This window comes from Halichoerus grypus, chromosome 10, assembly GCF_964656455.1.
Source record: "Halichoerus grypus chromosome 10, mHalGry1.hap1.1, whole genome shotgun sequence".
Lineage (NCBI taxonomy): Eukaryota > Metazoa > Chordata > Mammalia > Carnivora > Phocidae > Halichoerus > Halichoerus grypus.
The window spans coordinates 13,112,458-13,128,632 of NC_135721.1; the positions used below are offsets into that span (position 1 = coordinate 13,112,458).

At 35.4% G+C, this 16,175-nt stretch overlaps 1 protein-coding gene across 1 annotated transcript; it reads right to left on the reverse strand.

Annotated features, from left to right (window-relative positions):
* Positions 1 to 899: 899 nt before the first annotated feature.
* On the reverse strand, positions 900 to 8,399 carry RAD51AP2 (RAD51 associated protein 2). The gene is made up of 3 exons (XM_036118191.2): positions 5,135 to 8,399; positions 4,695 to 4,775; positions 900 to 1,018 (listed from the first exon to the last, which is right to left on the reverse strand). The coding sequence occupies exons 1-3, from the start codon at positions 8,397 to 8,399 to the stop codon at positions 900 to 902; spliced, it is 3,465 nt and encodes a 1,154-aa protein (XP_035974084.2).
* Between the last annotated feature and the right edge of the window lie 7,776 nt (positions 8,400 to 16,175).

A 16,175-nucleotide genomic window follows, 5' to 3' on the forward strand; every position in this document is an offset into this window, starting at 1 on the left:
GCTTCCTGTTTTTTAATGTTTTCTTGATGCCTCCTTCCCTTACTTTTTGTTACCTAGTCCATTTTATTGTTACTTCTCTGTATAGTGTTTTGAAAAATATTATTCTACTGATGGCTACATTTCAATTATGTATATTCCACATTTCTTTACCAATCTCAAGCAGAGAAAATAAGTTCCATAAGGCAGTCTCTTTTACATGTCTTCTTCTGTATTCTATCTCTGTACTTAACACAATGGTAGTATTAAAATGTATCTGTTTTACGAGTGAATAAATTATTAGGTATTAACTACATGTCATAATTCTGCTCTGGGGCCAAAGATAGACTCTGGGGAACAAAATAAAAGTTATAAAGTGAATGCAGAGAAAAGTAGGAAAGAATTCTTCAGAGAGTGCCTCTATCCCAATCCTGACACTAATTTTGTGTTCTTAAAAACTTACCCATCCTCTTTGCACCTCTATTTTTCACTTGAAAAAATAAGGGAAGTGGATTAGAACAGTGGTTTGTTACCTTTTTATGAGTCACAGATCCTTTTGAGAAACCTATAAAGGGTATCACTCTTCTCCATAAAAGCTTCATACACATACATATCATGAAATATAATAAGTTGACATGTTTAATGAATCATGAAAAGCTTTTAATGTATACATTGTAATATAATATGAAAATATCAATGAAATATTTTGTAACATTTAAAGGCAATTAGATAATTCACACACAACACACACACACACACACACACACACACAAAACCCTCTGCGTACTTCATAATGAATAAAGCTCAAAACTCTCAACCCAGGAGAAAGCATTTAACCAAAGTAAGAGACAAAAGATTTATAGATCTTGTGAAATGTTCTGAAATATTAAAGTCCAGTGTCTTCTTTTAAGTTCTCATAACATTTACTTCAGATAGGGATGAAGTTGTTTAAGCTTAGCTTTTCTTGACAAACCAATTCTGATTGGTCGACTGCATGTCTTAAGAGGTAGTACTCTTGAAATTCCATGTGAAAAATTACTACCTAAAATATAAGACAATAAAAGTGCATGAGGAAATAAAAATCACTTGTAGCTTCTAAGCTTAAAAAGTTTTACTTACTTCTCATCATCATCTAGCAACATTTACTGAGTCACTGAGCTAAGTGCTTTAAATACATTAGTTTACTTTTCCTATCTCCATTTTTAAAATGTGAAAACCTCAGCATAAACAAAGTTAAGTAACTTTCCCACATAAAATAGCAACCAAATAAAATCGGCATTCCAGTCAGGCAGTTTGACTTAACAACAACAACAAAAGTCTGCAGTTAACTTGGTGTTGTGGCTTTAAAAACCAAGTCATTTTTCTATTAGAAGCTAAACAGTAGGCTATACTGTTAGTGATTTCATTTGGCTTCTAATAGAGATTATTATCAACAATAGTGCACAAATGCATTTCATCTATTATGTATTAATGGAGGGCTCTGATTTTGAAATTTTAATTTAACATCATACTATCATATTCAAAAAAGTTCAAAACACTTCATGGACAACAATCAGTTGACCAGACAGGTAGGATCAACTATTCTTGATAATGAAATACAAAAATATCCCTAATTTTCAGAGCACTTTAAAAAAAAAAATAGTGAAGTACATCTGTAAAGCTAAAAATGTATCGAGCTTTAAGCCAGCTTTAATGAATTAGTATGATCTTAATATAATAGCACATTTTACTAAAAATGGTGTAATCAACCTAATAATAATTCTGGCAAAAGATAAACAGCATGATTTCTACTAAGCTGAACCGAACAGAACCTGTGTGTCTACCTATGTAAACATTAATGAAATAAAATACAAAGTTTAACTATAGGTAAATAGGGAGAAAACAACTTACCACAAAAATAGCTATAAATCAGCTTATGATACTTTGTTCAACATTAAAAGTATAAAGTTAATTATAAAAATAAGAGAAAAAAGCATACTACTAGTTTTTTCAATTTTTAAAGAATAGGGGATTGTCCAAATAAAACAAAATTGTTGGATCATTTCTGATACACTAGATTTGTTTATAAATTAGATAATTTCAGCAATTTATGCTAAGTGGACTTCTTCATTATGAGATTATTATTTCAGAACAAAGCCATGATTAGTCTATTTGATTACTTTTTCAAAGAATAGCTTTCCTCTTTCATGGTCTAATATGACAGATACTTCTGGGAGTTTTGCAATGGGTAGGAAATCACCAAACCAATTTGTGTCAACAGCAGGCCCTTTGCAAAGCATATGTCCTTAAACAGTCATCAAGTTGTGGCTATAAGGATACGCTTGTCTCCTTGGATTTCCTACCTTTTATAAATAAGTTGTGATCCCTTTTATTATTACTGTACACCAGATTAATTTATTGCTTTGTACTACTTAACAATTGCAAACATTCAAGCATACTACCAGAAATTATTCATTTTAAAAATCAGTGTCGGGCGCCTGGGTGGCTCAGTTGGTTAAGCGACTGCCTTCGGCTCAGGTCATGATCCTGGAGTCCTGGGATCGAGTCCCACATCAGGCTCCCTGCTCGGCAGGGAGTCTGCTTCTCCCTCTGACCCTCCCCCCTCTCATGCTCTCTCTATCTCATTCTCTCTCAAATGAATAAATAAAATCTTTAAAAAAAAAATCAGTGTCAATTAATTGAACTTAAATACATTAAAAAAATCAGTATTTAAAAAAGCCATAAAATGTATTAGTAATCTTTTAGAAATAATACTAACTCAAATGTTTTCTAAATCCTTGCAAGTCAAAATACAGTCCAGAGGCTAGCAGCATCTACACTTGCCAGGAGCTTGTTGGGAGTCAGAGTCTTAGGGCCTACCACACGAAAGAATCAGAATCACTGAACAGGACACCCAGGTGATTCGTATGCACATTAAAGTTAGGGAAGTTTTGGTGCTAAATGATATACAAAGCACCTGGTGCACTGACTGGCTGGCATATTTCACATATTCAAAATAATTTCAAACTACTTGCATTTTCTACACCACAGAGAAGGGAGAGAGAGTCAGGATGCACTGGAGACATTACTGGTAGAAGTTTAACTGGAGGCAGCATGATGACAACTGGATAGGCACCAAAAACATTTCAGCTTCAGGATGGAGCCAGCCATTTCCCAATGCCTTTAAAATCACGCTGCATAAGCAGTCACCCCCTCTACGGGGCAGAATTAGTCCACGTTTATAGCCCCGCTTTCCGCCATTTCCCAACTTTTTCCTTACACTATGGATTTTAACAAGTCTCAGAAAAATTACTCCATTTTTATGGACTTTGAATGTAAATCCAAGATGACTGTCTTAACATAGTACTAAATAATTTTGGCTGTCCATATTATTTTTCATATTTCATGACCTTATTTTTCATATTTCGTGACGAGGCTCTTTCCTTGTGAAGGCACGATAGAGTATTATGGGTTCAGATATTCCTAACAAATGTCACATTTCTTTTCCAGTTTGTGCACATACTTCAATTTTCCTCATATATCCATCGCATTATTACAGTTATGACCATGATGACAAGGTGAGTATGAGCTCCCTAGTCTTCCTCCTTTCTATCTCAAAATACATTCCTAAACCCAATCTCTTCCTTCGTTTGTCCTAGAAGAAGCAACCTGTATCCTTTCCAACCTAGTTCTACCACTCTGCTTTGAGTCTCGTAGGGTATCGTTCTCTCAATCATTCCCTTTATTCAGGGGAGAAGAGACTACCTAGGGGCTTTTGACCTTCCAAGGAATGGGATTAATTTTTAAGGTTATCTCACTGTAAACTAAGAAAAGAGAAACAGATACAGTCCTGAAGTGACTGAATAAAGGTATTGGTGATAGCGTCCTACTGATGATGAGAGGCCGGGAAAAGTATTTTGAGAAATGTTGCATGACTGAAGATGTTTTGGTAAATATATTTCACCTACATCATTACTCTTTCTAGATCTAGTCTGTGGTGTAATACCAGCAATTTCTGACCACATGAAAACTTAGTCATTTAGAAAACAGTTTCCTAATTTTAACCCTACCCCTACCTCACTCCCATTGGTATTACAGGTTAAAATGGATATTAGACTTAGTGTGTTTTATTCAGGTGTCACAGACCTTTTAGGCAAAGGATGAAGTTAGTTGTTCAACTTCTCTTTAGTTTTATTTTTTAGTACAAATCAAAAGTTTAAATGTCATAGTCGTAGATCATGTTAATATATCTAAGTGATAATAATTTTTTTAATTACTAAATAAAATATCCGTATAGAGAGCCCCATAATAAAGAATAGAGAACATAGATAATAAATACGTAATTGGGGATAACATCTCCTCAATGAAAATCCGACTTAGATAAATGCCTTTTTTGGTTTTGCCAATTAATGTTACACACATTACATGTATTTATTAGACCAAAAACAAAACAAAACAAAAAAAAACCTGTCTTCATCACATAGTTATTGCAATGCATCACTGTAAATACTGAAACACAGTTTTGTAGAGCACATTTCCCAGTAACGTTCTAAATGGCATTTTAATTTTTAGCTGATTTTTAACTATTGGAATTTGCATCAGTAAGCTATTGATGGTTACAAAAGTGATAAATCTTTGTATTTATCTGCTAACAACCTGAGGATATTCTCCTCGTGCTAAAAATACAAAATGCAATAATCATCTTAGAAGTTATTCTAGAAAATAACCAAAAATCTTACCTCCCTTCAGTAAATAATTAAATTTTTCCTCAAGTTCATCAGAGAAAGAAGCAGGCCTTTTAGATGAAGGTTTTTTACAGTCTGCGAATAAAAATCAATATGTTACAGCAAAAAGTAACTTTTACATAAAATGTTAATACTATAAACAAATTACTTTCTCGAAAATATTTCCTCCTGTTGGCTTCTAATATTTAAATAAATGAAGCAGGACTCATCAAGGCTCCTTTTAAAAATTTCATCACTTTGTGACCTTCAACCTCAGGATATTATTTAATGTTTGAACAGCCTTTCATGGGAAAATAATGTGCATCAGTAAATATTGTCTTACTCTTTACCTCTCTCTCCTTTTTTCAAAAAATTATATATTTGGCCTACACAGAAAAAAGCAGCAATTTTTTTTTTAATCATGAGAAAAAGGCGTTTTAAAACTAATTTCATACCTTCCTTGGAAGTAGAATAAAATTCTTCTTCCAGGGTTCTTAGACAGCCATATTCATTTGGAACTTCCTGTTCTCCATGATCGGGTACTGCTTTCCATTCAAATAAACTCTGGTGTCTTTTAGGCATATTAGGACATGTTATAGCATCACAGAGCAAAGAAGACTCACATATTTTGTTGACTGTAACCATTTCCACATCTTTTTTTATCTCCGTTTTTACCTCCTCAATATCACTATTTTCTCTAAAGTAATTTTCTTGCCCATTGTTTGTTTCCACAGCGCTTAGAATTTTGCTTTCCTTAGTGATTTCATGAAACATACGAAGTTCTTCAAGTACTAAATCAAATTTACTCTTCATCTCAAAATCGTTCACTGTTGTCTGAGCTTGTGTTGATAAACATTCAGCAGTTAAGTCCTGAAAACATTCATTGTTCCCTAGACTCAAATCAGTTTCAAACTGATGATTAACACATTCTGTAGAATCATTCTTTGGATGAAAATACTTTGAATTAGCCAACTCACTGTCTTGCAAAACACTCTCATATTCATTTCTGTCAGCTACATTATTTTGATTAACATATTTAATTTCTTCCACATTTACTTTTTTACTCATTAATGAAACTGGTTGCATAGAAAACATGCCATCCATTGAATAAAAATTATTTTTCTCTTCCTTTTCTATCTTAATATCTTTGTTAACTTGGCAACTGTTTGTTAAACTTTGTACTGTGACTTCTACTGCCGCCTTCAAAATTGAGTCGTGTTTTTTTCCTTTGACTTCATTTAGCAGACTCCCAACATTTAACACTTCAGTTAGAGTTCTAGGATTGGTTTGTTCACTATGTTTTAAGTTGTGGTTTGTTGGTATGGCCTGTTGCCTAATATTGAAGAAATCTTCAAATACGCACTTAAAATTAAAGCTACTGATCTTAGTATGCTCCTGTTTTCTTTCAGTATCTAAATCTTGGTTGTACATATTTATTTCATAAAATTTTTCATTAATGTATCTATGGTTGTTCTGTATAAATGGAGAACCAGATTTAACATGTGTTTTAACGGCGTTAGGACTACAGTGAGCCCAATTTTCCTCATTTATGAATTGTCCAGGACAACTCTTATTCTTGTAAATTTCTTTTGTCAAAGAAATTTCATCCACATCATCAAAATCCATTAAAAGAGGAATTTTTTTGTATGTTTCAAAAATTGGAAACTGTTTGTTCTTAGTTGTCAGACGGAAGGAATTGATGGTTTTTTTCTTAGCCTTTTCAAAAACTTGATCAGTTTTAAATAACTTTCTTTTTTCTAACATAGGTTTCATATCTTCTAGTAGTCTTGAAAAAGTTAAAATCCTTACGAGCTTTACAGTATGATTTTCCTCTATAATATTTTTTGAATAATGCAAATGCGCAATCCATTTGACAATGCATCTCTCCTCTAATTTAGAATCATTTTCAACGCTTGTTAAAGAGTCAAACTTACTGAGCAAAGAAGCTATGTTGTTTTTCAATACGCTATTTAGAGGTTCCGAAACACTGCTTTGTAAATATATGCTTAACATAGTCTTTCTATTGACATTCATATTCTTAATTATTAGATTTTGAATATCAATTTGCTTTTTATCCTTGAAAATTTCACACCAGGTTAAAATATTATCATCTTTTTGATTTTCTGAAGTATTTTCATGAAAATAAAAAATTGCCATAATGAAACTTCCAAAAACATTGCTTAAATGAAAGTCTTTTTGTGTAGTACAGTATCTCAACTCTAGCATATTATTGTTCTCTCCTTTACCATTTAACCAAAAAAAAATTTTTAAAGCCTTTCGGCTACCAAGTGCTCCTATCATGAGAGGTTTTGATTGTTTTTCATGTGTATTCCTGGCTTTTGTATAGTGATAATCTTCTTTGCTTAAAACATCTATACGTAATAATTGTAGAAAATTCAATTTTTCTCCAGTTTTCTTAATATTTTCACTTTGAGTCTTGTAATTATCCATAATCCAACAACTTTCCCTCTTTTTTGCCAAAACCTGCCTAATGTTACAGTCCTGGCTTTGAGATTTTTCTAATCTGGTAAATATGTAAATGTCCAGGCATGTTTCTACTTCTCCCAAGTTTGCATTCCCTAGTATTATAGTGAAATTCTTTTCAGACTCTGTTACATCAGTTATGATACTACTGTGGTTATAGTAGTTTAAACTGATCAAGTCTTTTTTTCTCACACAAATATTTTGGTTGCTGAGTGACTGGTGGTTACTTTCAGAGCATGCAGAAAAAATATTTTCCGCATCGGCATCCACAATGTTTTTATCATCCTGTAACTTTTGCTTCTTAACATCAGGCCTATTTTGGGACCAGTAAATGTTTGTGAAATCCCTAACATATGCCTCGTTTTTGTCATTCTTTTTCTTCGCTATTTCCTTTAAATAGACAGAGGACATTTTGCTATTTAAATCAGTTGGAAACTCAGGGATACTTATTGTGCTGCCATCTCTAAAATAGCTGGGTTTGGCAATTTCTATGCTGGGCTGGTTTTGAGATTTTGATATATTTGGTGTAGATGTTGAAATGTTATTTTCTTTTTTATTTGATGGCATAACACTGTCAGCTTTACATCTGTTCTTAATATCACGAACTGTTGATTTGGTTTCCTTGCAAAACGTAACATCCAAAAATAAGTATTCTGTCTGTTTTACGTAACTATTGTCTTCCTGAATATTGCCTCTCCCTTGGACTAAATACTGTTTTCCATCCGCGTTTTTGACTCCACGTATATCGTGTAGAGAGGCGTTGGGCAGAAGCGAACCGACCTCCACTTCAGCTCTATCACCGCAGTGCGCACTGAAAACCTCTTCGTCACACAGCCCTGCTTCGCAAGACCTTCCGGAAGCCCTCAAACCACAACCAAAACTTTGTGAGGGGAAAGTCTGCGAACAACTGTTCATCTCAAATTTGCCGTTTGGGCATCTCAGATTACATATCTGCTCCCCACTGACTGGCTTCTCCACACACGAGTCTGCGGAGTGATCAAAAATCACATTAGTTGAAACAAGGGGCGTCCTGAAGGGTCTGGGCGACAACTGCCAGACTTTTTCCACCTCGGACAAGCGAGGCACCAAAGGAAGCCTCCACTCCACCTCAAAGGCACTGCCAGGTTCCTTCAGACGGGGCCGCTTACTACTGGGTGGTTGGGAATCAGGGTCCTCGGGAGGCGGTAAAGAGCACCGGAACTCGGCACCCCGCGCCGGGGAGTGCGTGAGCGACATGACAGCGAACTGAGGCGATCTGTCCGAGGTTCCTGTCGGGCCGGTTTTTAGTAGGCTCCGGGTGGCTCCGCCTCACCCCCACCCCTCAAGCCCCGGTCACGCCTCTGACACGCCCCCTGAGGCTGGCTTAGGCCCCAGCCTCAAGGAAAGCCCCGCCCTGGACCCGCCCTGGACCCGCCCTGGACCCGCCCCAGAATCCGGCCCCGCCCCCACTCTACCGTAAGCCCGCGAGCTCGGGTGGTCTCTCCCTCAAAGTACAACGCGCCCGGGGCCGTTACGTTGTCTATTTTTAGCGCCTCTTGCTGGTGCCTGGACTATAGCGGCTCTAAATATTTTCTTCCCTCTGGTAGAATTAAGGGAAAAGTCAGAATCTCTCTCTCTCTCCCTCTCTCTCTCTTCGAGAACAGAAACAACTTTGTTTTTAAAATTCTAAAATTCTGTTTACCTCAGAAGCGGCTTCTCCACAGTCGCTCTAGAGCATCTTCTCCAGTGTAGTTTTGTGAGCACCGGACCAAACCGCGCTATGTCTGGAATAACTTTTAAAACGCTCTTAATCATCCCGGTGGCATTTAAAATCAGATTTCCACCTCACTAATAAGGTGTGTGTAGGGGAAAGAAGGGACTGGTATTTAACAATCTGAATATTTTAGGGAAAAAATGTGTGGAAATAATTATCCAGATAATTACTAATCTTCACTTTAAAACAGTAGAAAAATCGTTTTCATATGCGCTGTGGGATTTCCTTCCCCAATATTGTGGATAAAATAACTTAAAGATAAAAATTATATTTCAACTATTCCAGTCATTATAAGCATAAATAATGATACAGTTCCGACTCCTACCTAATAAATTGTGTGGACGTTATTTTTCTTTCTCCTCTGTCTTGAGAATATTTATTATTTCAAGTCAGTTCTGATTTTTTGTCAATTCCATAAGAAGAAAATGATTTTCAAAATGTTTATTTTATTTTATTAAGAAACATGTGATTACTGTTCAGTCATCAAAAACCTCAATCCCCTTGATGATTGTTTCAAAGTTGGTCAGTTTTATGTTCCCTGGTTAAAATTGTAAGAACCACAATAATGTGCAAGAGGGATACTAATTTTAGAACCCATGGGAGCATATATGGCAAGATATGACTAGCATACTACTTTACATAATAAGATGTTCATCAGCCTCCTGTCTTGTAAATACTCTTAGATATATTGTGATTTCAATTCTGGGTATTTGCTATTACTTTGGCTTGTAAATTCCTCCAGAGAAATGTTTGCTTGAATTTGTAGAAAGCCTTGCATTATAAGCACTTCATCAACACTAACAATAAGAACGTGGCAGTTGTTCAAATTATACATCAGTGAGTTCTCAAAGTGCTACTTCTATGTATCTTGAATCCCATTCCTTTTTTTACCTCAGACTTTCCACAATTCTACATTCCATACTAATGCAATCTGTTCCATGCTTGTGATCAGCCCGTAAGGACTGACTTGCTTAGCTAACAGTGCGCTAACAAAGTATCAGGAACAAGCTATCTTTTCTTTCTTTTTCTTTCTTTCTCTCTTTCTCTCTTTCTTTCTTTCTTTCTTTCTTTCTTTCTTTCAAGTAAACTCTATCCCCAATGTGGGGCTCAAGGTCATGACCCCAAGATCAAGAGCTGCATGTTCCACCGAGTCAGGGAGGTACCCCAAGAACAACCTTTCTATTAAATCCCATAGCTTTGTGATTCTAGATTGATCTGTAACTTGGTGTTTGTTTCTTCATCTTACTAGTTTTCCAGAAACATACTCTTTTTCAGATCTCCATCACACCATTATTTAAAAACCATGGATTCTTTAAGGACTAGAATTCAAATAAAACCCAGAAGTATTAAATTTAATTCAACAGTTGTTCGAGAACTAGGTCTAAGACCCTGTTAGGTGTACAGAAATGTACAGGGTTTGTTGGGGTTTTTTTTCCTATCCCAAAGAAACTTCTAGCAATGAAGACAGAAAAAAGAAGTCTTTTTCTGCACGTACTTATTTAAACATTGCACTAATGACCACTGTCATTTCAGTCAATGCCTGTTGAAACTATTATGTGTTTTTGCTTTATTTTTTAAATGCTACCTTGAAAACACACTAGTTATAAGTGGGAAATGCAAAAAGTGTAACTCATCAGAATCAAAAATATAAATGAGGCTTGTTCGAATCTTATCTACCCTTCAAAGCCCATTTCAAATGTCACATATTTCTAATCAACTTACCTGCCTTTTCTTTGACAGCTCCTACCTCCTTAACAACAGTAACCTGAGCTTTAAGGACAGCACCTGCCCTTCCTTTCAGGTTGCTGTCTTATTATAGTCCAGATCTGAATGAATGAAAGAATGAATGAGCTCATGAAGTAAACCCCATACTGAAAATATAACACAAGCTCCCCTTAGAGTTAAGTCAGCAATTCACTCAGTACCTCAGAATGCTTAGTCTTATGTCCTTAGCATGGTATGCCAGATCTTCACAACTAGGTCCTACCTTACGTTTTTTGGCTTCATTTTTTTTTTTTTTTTTTTTTACAATTTGCACTGTGTTGCCAATACCAGGCTGTTTGTTGTTTTCTTGCTTTTCCATGCATGTTTTCAATGTCCTTCTCTTTCTCCACCTGACAAGTTCCTATTCAGCCTTAAAGGGTTCTACTCAAAAGTGACTTCCACTATGAAAGCTGCACCTCCTCCCTACTCTATCCAATCCCTAGGAAGAATGACTTGCACCCTCATCTGTGTTCCTATAGAACTTTATTTTTAACTGTACTATAACCCTCAAAACATCTTACTGTATTGAGTTGTTTACATCCTCTCCACCAGACTCTATGTTAATCAGGACAAAGATTTATTCACTTTTAAATCCCCAGTGCCTCACACTAAGTACTTCAGTTAAGGAGAAAAAAACAAAACAAAAAAAAAAACCCAGAATAGTATTGTTACTATACCTTTACCAATCCAAATGGGTTTAGTGGTGTCTTGAGAGTGTCTTAAGCTTATTGTGTTTTGGCTTGGGTTTTATATGTTAAAAATGGAGACATGCTTGAGACTATACCACCCTCAAGGCCAAAAATTGACTTTAAATATTACTGGTTTTAACTTTATTTAAGTTATTTATTTATTTATTTATTTGAGAGAGAGAGAGAGAGAATGAGTGGTGGGGAGGGGCAGAGGGAGAACCAGACTCCCTGCTGAACAGGAAGCCCGATGCTGGGCTTGATCCCAGGGCCTGGAGATCATGACCTGAGCCAAAGGCAGGTGGTTAACTGAGTGAGCCACCCAGGCACCCAACATTCTTTAATGGTAGGACCAGATATTTGATGAGGCAGTTTTTCTCTTTTATGTCTTTTAATAAATTATACACATGATGAATAAATATGCTAAACCTAAAACTTTCAGACTAGCAAGATAACAAATATTTTTTAAAGACTTAATAAGAACCACTAACAAAAAAATGTAAACCAAATACAGGGGTTAGAGAGGAAAATATCATCACTGCTAAAAATATTTAAAACAAATATGGCTGTATGTAACATAACATAACATAAATAAATAAATAAATAACACATTTATCAAGTCACTAAGAAGCACTAGGTGGGAAAATATTTCAGAAAACCATGATGGCGTGTATACCCGCATGTGCAATTAATCGTTCAGCAGAGCACTAATGGTAATTTATAACATAAATATAATCTTAAATGAGACAATGTATGTGCAAATACTTTAAACTATAAATCATCGCATTATTCTCAATTTTCTTTAATGACATCATTATCTACCCAGTCTCCTACCCTAGAAACTCTTAGTGTTCTTAACTTTTTCTCTCTTTCACTCTTTCCCCCAAATCCAACCCGTATGTAGACATTCATCAAATCATGTTAATTTTACATCAAACACGACCCTAAAATTAATTCTCATTCTTTATCCATTTTATCTCAGCTTGATTCTAGGCCCTCATCATCTCTGAGAATATTGTAATAAACTGATTTTTTATTAGTATCCCCTCAACTTCTACCCAACACTACTATAAGCTTTTTTTCTTAAAATATTAATCACGTTATTACTTCCTTAAGAACTTCTTTCGATTCTTTGATACTTACAGAATAAAATACACACTCCTGAGTTGGACATACAACATTCTTTATAGTTTATCTCCAAACTGTTTTTTCAGCTTCTGTGTCTACTTCCAAAACACAACTTTCTTTCCTGCAGTGCCAAACTTCTCACCTTTCCTTAAATATAAAGGCCCTTTCACAATTTCAGTCTTGGGCATATACTGGTTCATTTGGCTTAGGTGTAGGGGCAGGCCTTACTTGAAGTCTTGTGAAGTGATTCCAAAGTTTACAGCCATCTTGTCTCTTTAGACACCCACAGTTTTATCTGCTCTCCCTTCTTTTTCATTTTTAAATCTTACCTTATTAACGTACTATTATATTTTCTGCATGTTTAGCTAGTCAAAAATAACCTTTTTCTTGAGCCCTCAGTGTTAGAAAACCAAGTGGGAATGTTCAGCTACTTACAACATCCATTTGATGTTCTAATAAATTTCAGCATCAATTAAAAGATTCTTTGTTGCTGAAATAAAAGCAAGAGTCTGTATTATTTTTGGAATTCATGCAATTGTAAATAACAGCTCTTTTAAAAAGTAATTGTGAATTCTTTTCAATTAGCCTTCCCCAGAAATCTTTTCAAGATTTTGGGATGGTAAAATTTCTATCATCTTTTTTTCATTATACAAACTTATAATCACTTAGATTGCTTTCTTCTTTTGTACAGATTTTCTGCTGAGATTACTTTGTTTTGATTGGTTGCACAATAAATATTTAGGTGGACATTGCAAATTCATAGAACTACCATTTACCTCCACCTTTTAAGGAATTATATACATTTGCATTAAATACAAAATACATATACTATGAAAACTATGTTAACCATAATTTAATTTTTTTATCCCAAAAGAAATACAGAATAGTGTTTGGGTGAATAGGCTTTGGCATCAAATTGTCTGTGTGTGAATCTATGCTCCACTTCTTCCTATCTGTGTAATGTGAACAAATTGCTTAACCTTTCTGAAATACAGATTCCTGTAAGTGGGAATTATAAAATAGAACATACTTCATAGGCTGTTGTGTAAACTAAATGAAATACACCATTTAGATGAGTGTTTGACATGTAAGTAGGTGTGCATTAAATTTTTTTAAAGATTTTATTTATTTATTTGTCAGAGAGAGAGAGAGCACAGCAGAGGGAGCAGCAGGCTCCCCACTGGGCAAGGAGGAGCCCGATGTGGAACTCAATCCCAGAACCCCGGGATCATGACCTGAGCCAAAAGCAGATGCCTAACCGACTGAGCCACCCAGCCATCCCTAAATTTTTTTTTAAATTACAATAGTTATTATTAACATCAAATTAGCAATGTGCTGGGCTAGCTCCTACAGGTTCAGATGAACTGACTGTCAGCATCTCTTCCCAACCACACATTTCAGAAATTTTATGTGAGTACCTTGGATTTGGACCATGAGGGAAGTACTTACATCACTGAAACCAGCAAATACCACAAATCAGGGTTTGCCTGTTTGTTTCTTCCTTTCTAGAAAGCCAGTTGTTAAACAGTTACTGGTGTAATACTGAATCAAATTCTATCTTCCAATAGTTCAGATACATTACTGTGTAAATCAGTTCTCACTACAGAATTGCAGCTGTAGCCAGCCAGGTAGTTTTTTGTATCTTGTCTGACTAAGGTCAGAAACAATTTGACAAACTCTATATTGATGTCAGCACATATTGTAAAAACCGTATGTAAAAAACAAAACAAAATTATATTAGTTTGTTTTAATTTCATTTGATACTTTTTTATGAGTGGAGAATCCAGAATTTGCCACAAACAAGAAAGTATCTATTTCAATATTTTAAGTTTGCTCATAGTTCTATGATTTCAAAACGGAAATATGTTTGGTTCAGGGAAAAATAATGGATCAAAAGAATGTTTCTTCCATCATTATTTAGAGCAGAGTGTAGTCACTCCTTACTATCAATCAATAATCATTGACAACTGAATAATAGCATAGTTTTCAAAGTACTTTTAGTAGATGCTCTCACTTTTAGTGATTTAACTCTCCTTTGGTTTGCTGAGCATCTAGTATGTGCAAGGAAGTATACCTGATACTGAAGTTAAATACTATGACATATAAAATACAATCCTTGTCTCTAAAGAATGTATTCTAGCAAGAAATATGCATATAAAAGGATAATATAACATACATGGCTCACTATCTAGGCTAGTTAATCAGCCGTTCACAACTTTGTCCTAAACTACTTTCCACCCTGATCTCCAGCCATGCCATTTCCCTCTCCAATGCCTCTTACACTTTACCATACAAAACTGCTTGCAATTCCCAACTCATTTTGTTGTTGTTGATTTCAGAAGGCATTTAAAAGTATCTGTTATGCACCAGGCACTTTGTTAAGTATTAGATATTGAAAAATTAGGTATTGAAAAATAAGCACAATCTTTTTTTCAAGGAATTTGCAGCATAGCAGAAGAGTTTATTACAGTATAATACAGTAAATGCTACAGTAGAGGGATACCCAGGCATTGAAGAGAGGGGACCTAACCTAGTCTGGAAGCTTAGGGGAGGTGCCCAGGAAGAAACAGTGCCCCCAAACTGATTCTTGAAGGATACATTCATTTATTCTATTCTTCTGAGCTTATAATTTTCTATAAAACTCCCTTTTCTGGGGCACCTGGGTGGCTCAGTGGGTAAAGCATCTGCCTTTAGCTCAGGTCATGATTCTGGGGTCCTGGGATCGAGCCCTGCATCATGCTCCCTGCTCAGCGGGGAGGGGAGTCTGCTTCGCCCTCTCCCTCTGCCACTCCCCACGACTTGTGCTCTCTCTGTCTCTCAAAAAGAAAAAATCTTAGAAAACAACAACAACAACAAAAAACCCCTCCCTTTCCTATCCGTACTAGTTAATTTTTCATCCACATTTCCATAGCATTTCGGACATCTATTGTAATACTTATAAAATCACATAATGGTTAGTTGTATATATACTATCTTCTCCACTAAATTATTAATCCCTTGACAGTTGGAACAATTACCTTATTTACCATTGTATTCCTAAAGTGTAACATGGGATCTGCCATACAATAGACAATATTTTTTTTAGTTGTTGGGTTGAATATATATCAAGTGAGTAATATATAAAATAAGTAGATTAAGAAATAATTAATATAAGGAATTTCAAGAATCATGAAATCAGTTCTAGATAGGGTAGGCAAGAAAGCATCACAGAGGAGAGAACTGAACTGGATCTTGAAAAATGGGATTTGATGGACTCAGAGCAGTAGTTTCAACTAGGAAACAAAAATTGACCTAAGGTCCAGAAAAACAGAGCTCTGCTTTCTCAGAACAAAGGAAGTAGAAAAATAGCCTTAACACTAGACTGAGAGGTAGGACTAAAGATGAATTAATCAGGAAAGTCATTGACCCAAGGGATCTGGCTACAGGAAGAGCTAGCCAGTCAGGATGAAAAACAACTACACAGGATAAGGGCTACTTGGTTACAGTTACAATGTCATCTTTAAGAAATTATTGAAAGAAGGCAGGCTGGGAATATAATATGTAGCTAAACAGGGACAGAACCATAGTAATCATGGTTGGGATGACGATCCTCTTTCTCATATGTGAAAAACCGACAGGTAAGAAGGAGAAGCAGAAGCACTGTGTCCATACATTTCCAAGTTGTGCTAATTGGAATATAAA

Bases quoted from the DNA above. Each gene is read 5' to 3' on its own strand.
- RAD51AP2 (XM_036118191.2), bottom strand. From the start codon at position 8,399: ATGTCGCTCACGCACTCCCCGGCGCGGGGTGCCGAGTTCCGGTGCTCT. The intron at 4,776-5,134 runs GTATGAAATTAG...TTTTATTCGCAG, and splicing joins TTATTCTACTTCCAAGGAAG to ACTGTAAAAAACCTTCATCT. The intron at 1,019-4,694 runs GTAAGATTTTTG...CTTATATTTTAG, and splicing joins TAATTATTTACTGAAGGGAG to GTAGTAATTTTTCACATGGA.